This window comes from Phaethon lepturus, unplaced genomic scaffold, assembly GCF_000687285.1.
Source record: "Phaethon lepturus isolate BGI_N335 unplaced genomic scaffold, ASM68728v1 scaffold6193, whole genome shotgun sequence".
NCBI classification, from domain to species: Eukaryota; Metazoa; Chordata; class Aves; order Phaethontiformes; family Phaethontidae; genus Phaethon; species Phaethon lepturus.
In genome coordinates this window covers 97,591-101,882 of record NW_010526868.1, presented here as the reverse complement: position 1 = coordinate 101,882, position 4,292 = coordinate 97,591, and the positions used below count along the sequence as shown (strand labels likewise).

Here is a 4,292-nt window from a genome sequence, read left to right as displayed (position 1 = left end):
GGCGGCGCCTGCTGGGGCCCGGCCCTTCTGCTGCCGCGGGCGGCTGTGCCTGCGGGTGCTGAGGGGAATCGCCACAAGCCGAGAACTTGCTGCTGCAGTCGCAACTGAAGGCCCTTCATTTCCTCGTTCTTGATTCGCGTCCTGCCGTGCGTGGCCTGGGTAACGGCGGGGAGCGGGGAAAATAAATCGGGAAGCGTGTAAATTAAATCCTGCGGGCTGTCGGCTCTCTGCCGCGTCGAGCTAAAGCTGCTGGGTGCACCCTTGGGCAGCGATAGTCCTCTGGCTTGAACTCCGCTCGCTCGCTTAAGCCCGATGCTCTCCAGAGTGATAATAGTTCGATTTCTAGGCCCGACCAGTGCACGACTAGCATAGGAAAAGGCCCTGCGATACGGTTCTACTAAATCCTATCCGTGATCCCTGATTTTTCCTATCCATCTCTCTGTAGTTGAGACAGTAAATGTGATGGTAGTTTAATCTTTGGTTTTAGAGGGGGTAATACATTTGGGAGAGACTTGGAACAAACAGCAGTAGTAGGACAAGGGATAATGGTCTTAAACTAAAAGGGTAGATTTAGACTAGGTATAAGGAAGAAATTTTTCACAAGTAGGGTGGTGAAACCCTGGCTCAGGCTGCCCAGAGAGGGGGGAGATGCCCCATCCCTGGAAACATCCCGGGTCAGGTTGGATGCGGCTCTGAGCAACCTGCTCTGGCTGAAGATGTCCCTGCTCACAGCAGGGGATTGGACTAGAAGGCCTTTAGAGGTTCCTTCCAACCCAAAGATCTGTGTTTTCTTTAGAGAAATAAATACTTGAATCAGAATATTCCTGTAGTACCAACATTAATTGTTTCACCGCTGCCGCCACCTCAGTACGTTGTGTTTTGGGCAAGAGATGTGCAAGTCACCCCATTTGAAGGCAGCTATATTTCTAACATCAAAGTTGGTCTGTTTGTTTCTTTTTTTTTCAGTAGAGATCCATACCTATCTTCCTCTCCCCGTAAGAAGATACTGATAGCCCTGGTAATCAGACTAAGTCTGAAGTGGCAGAAACGATATGAACACAGTCCCTGTAGCTACCTCTCTCTTCCACAGGTTGTGGCTGTGTATGGGACTTTATCAGATTTGCTGTCTGTGGCTAGTAATAAGCTTGGAATAAAAGCAACCAGTGTTTACAATGGAAAAGGTGGACTCATTGATGATATCGCTCTGATTAGGTAAGCCTTAACCAATAAAAGTCAAATCACAGATGCGGATTAAGAGATTTACTAGCCTATTAATCCTCTGACCTTAATCAATGAACAGTGCTTTCCTTAAAAACAGATGTTATCATGTCCAGCCAGTATGCCCAAAGGTGCTTTCATGCCTCAAGGAAAAATAATACGATCTTTTGAACTTCAAAGCATTTCTATCTTGATGAATCAGAACTTGATATAAGCTGTGTTCTGCCTTTTAACATCCTCCTGTGTTGGTTCACAGTGCAGTGTACTGGGAAAATCCCACTTGGTTGAGGTTTGTTTGAAAAAGAGACAATCTCTAGTATTGCTTTGGCTTCAGAGAATACTCCCACAGTGGGGGAAAAAAGCAACAGAATAGTTGTAAAAACTAAAGTGGTTAGTAAAATTAAACTGGTTGAGTAACAGAAGTAATCCCTACCTGGTTGATACAGATAACATCTCTAGTGAAGTCAATCATACTACAGTCCACTGGAACCTGCAAAATTAAGATAAAAATCAGATACTGAAGTTCTAACTAATGGCAACTGATGATCATTTGCCTGAAACTAAGCAGGAGGGGTTCACACTGTCCCTTAGATGAACAAAAAATTATGATTAATTCTTTTTTTTTCTTTTTTCTTCCTCCTGCCCCCTCCCTTTTCAGGGATGATGATGTTTTGTTTGTCTGTGAAGGGGAACCATTCATTGGTAAGTCTCTGTAATTCTAATGTTTAATCTTTTGTTTAATGTAAATCTAGAGTTTTATTTTCTGGTGTTTTCAGAAGATACCTCTTACCATATGGAGGATTCAGAAATATTCACCATTTTTGTAATAATTACTGTGTCTTTTTCATGTGTGTAGATCCTCAGGCTGATGGGAGACCTCACGAAGAACTAACAGGGTCACACACAGATTGGTTAACACTCAATGTTGGAGGCCGATACTTCACCACTACACGGTAAAAACGCAGCTAGTTGGTTTTGTTCTTAAAGGACTTGATTTCAGTAGAGTACTTACAGCAGCTGGTAGCGTACGTTCAGCTGGTGAGGCCTCAGATACTCTTGAAAAAGAGCTAGAAAATAACGTAATGTGGAGTAGGAGGTCTTTGACTTCTGCAGCTTTCTATGTATTTCATATTTGCTACCACAGTTTTGCAACAAATTAATTTTTGAACAGTTTACATATGAAGTAGAATGGGTGAAAAGTCCATATGCCCATATGCATATGGATTTATGCTTGGAATATTTCAGTTAACTAAGTGCTTAGTGTTTAAAATACCTTTACAATATCTCAGGTCAGAAACTTATTTTGTTATCACAGTATATGAAATTAAATCAGTACAGTGTTGTAGCTGTTGGAATGCATATCACACACCAAGGGCAGAAAATAGACTCCAACCAGGAAGTTTGTCTCTTGAGGAAAACTTTCCACGTAATTGCGCTGCCTTTGTTTTCTAGGAGCACTTTGGTTAATAAAGAACCTGACAGTATGTTGGCCCACATGTTTAAAGATAAAGGTTAGTATATTGAAATAAATTGTATGTTTTTTAAGCTAACAAATGAGCAAAGTAGGCAAAAGGCACTATCGAGTTGAGACTCTTGTTCATATGTTAAAAGTATATTAAAGTAACAAAGCAGAACGTGTAATTGTGGGGTTTTATAATTGTTTTTTTCCATTGCCCATGCAATGCTTATCATCTCACAAACAGAAAATACCGCTTCCACTCATAGTTACTATTTTGGATTCTTTTTTTGTTTGTTAGATTTTTAGATTTTCATCTTATTGGTGCATCTTGCTCAGTTTTGTCAACAGAATCAGTGCACAAACACCATATGAAACAGCGGCAGAGTAAAATCATAATGCTGCTTTTATTCTACCAGTGATTCTTATGTATGTGATACAATGTTTTACTTATAGCAGGAGTGAGTTCATTTTAAGGTGAATTCCCCCCCTCTTATTTTCCTTCTTTTTCTCTAAGAAATGCCCTTTCAATTGGAACATTTCATAATTCAGTACCCTTTTGTAGTAACAATCTGAAACTGAAGCAAATCCTCTTCTATTATATCAAAGTAAATTTTATATATATATATGTGTTGTGGAAACAGATGCTTGGGGAAATAAGCAAGATCATAGAGGAGCATTCCTAATTGACCGCAGTCCCGAGTATTTTGAGCCAATTTTGAACTATTTGCGTCATGGACAGCTCATTGTAAATGATGGCATTAATTTGCTAGGTAGGTATTACCTGTATGACATCTCCTAAATTATTACTCTCTAGAAGTTAAACTGCCCTCAGGTAAATATGATAAAGTCAGTAGCACTTTTGTATGCTCATCTAAATGTTTGGGATTTTTCTTTGGTGAATTTGTTCTCAAGCATTGAGATTCCACGTGCTTGGCTAATGAATATGTACTGTTCGAACTTATTTATCTTGAGAGTATTAAAAATTCTCCCTACTGGAGTAATATCTGGCTGTAATTTTGGAGTTGATATCGTTAGCCTAATACTGGTATTAGAAACATCCTTTCAGAGTTATTTTTTCCTTTCAGCTGCAAGCAAGCTCACTTTTCCTCGGTCTAGTTACCTCTAACATAATGTATGTGGTTGTCAGTTTTAGTCGTTTATGCACTTCTTGGACTAAGAGTCTTAAATTTCCACAAGTGATCTCTTCATCTTTGTCAGTGTAGCTAAAATGTATAACAGTTAGGGAAAGTTGACTGAATTGATACTCCTCCAATAGTAAGGACGGATTAAACCAAACTTTCTGGCATGCTCTTGGTGTGGCTATTACACTGCCTCTCCAGTAAGGGAAGGAGAGTGCCCTCTTGTTTGACGACTCCCTGTAAATAACAAATACTGCTTTGTTTTGTTAGGTGTTTTGGAAGAAGCCAGGTTTTTTGGTATCGATTCACTAATTGAACATCTTGAAATAGCTATTAAGGTAATTTTTCTTTAATACATGAATGCATATGCCCTATTCTTCCCAGCAATATATAATTTAATCCTATCCGTATTAGCTTTTAAACAACTCTCTCAACAGAATTCACAGCCAGCTGAGGATCATTCTCCTATATCTCGA

At 39.7% G+C, this 4,292-nt stretch overlaps 1 protein-coding gene across 1 annotated transcript in view; it reads left to right on the top strand.

Annotated features, from left to right (window-relative positions):
• Window positions 1–1,090: 1,090 nt before the first annotated feature.
• KCTD9 (potassium channel tetramerization domain containing 9) overlaps window positions 1,091–4,292 on the top strand; it is a gene marked incomplete at its 5' end in the record, with an annotated part of 6,010 nt that continues 2,808 nt past the window's right edge. The window contains 7 exons of the mRNA XM_010283192.1: window positions 1,091–1,212; window positions 1,877–1,920; window positions 2,075–2,171; window positions 2,671–2,729; window positions 3,319–3,447; window positions 4,087–4,154; window positions 4,254–4,292. The exon at window positions 4,254–4,292 is cut by the window's right edge and continues 72 nt beyond it. Of these exons, the coding sequence (XP_010281494.1) occupies window positions 1,091–1,212; window positions 1,877–1,920; window positions 2,075–2,171; window positions 2,671–2,729; window positions 3,319–3,447; window positions 4,087–4,154; window positions 4,254–4,292 (558 nt within the window). The remainder of the gene's footprint in view (window positions 1,213–1,876; window positions 1,921–2,074; window positions 2,172–2,670; window positions 2,730–3,318; window positions 3,448–4,086; window positions 4,155–4,253) is intronic.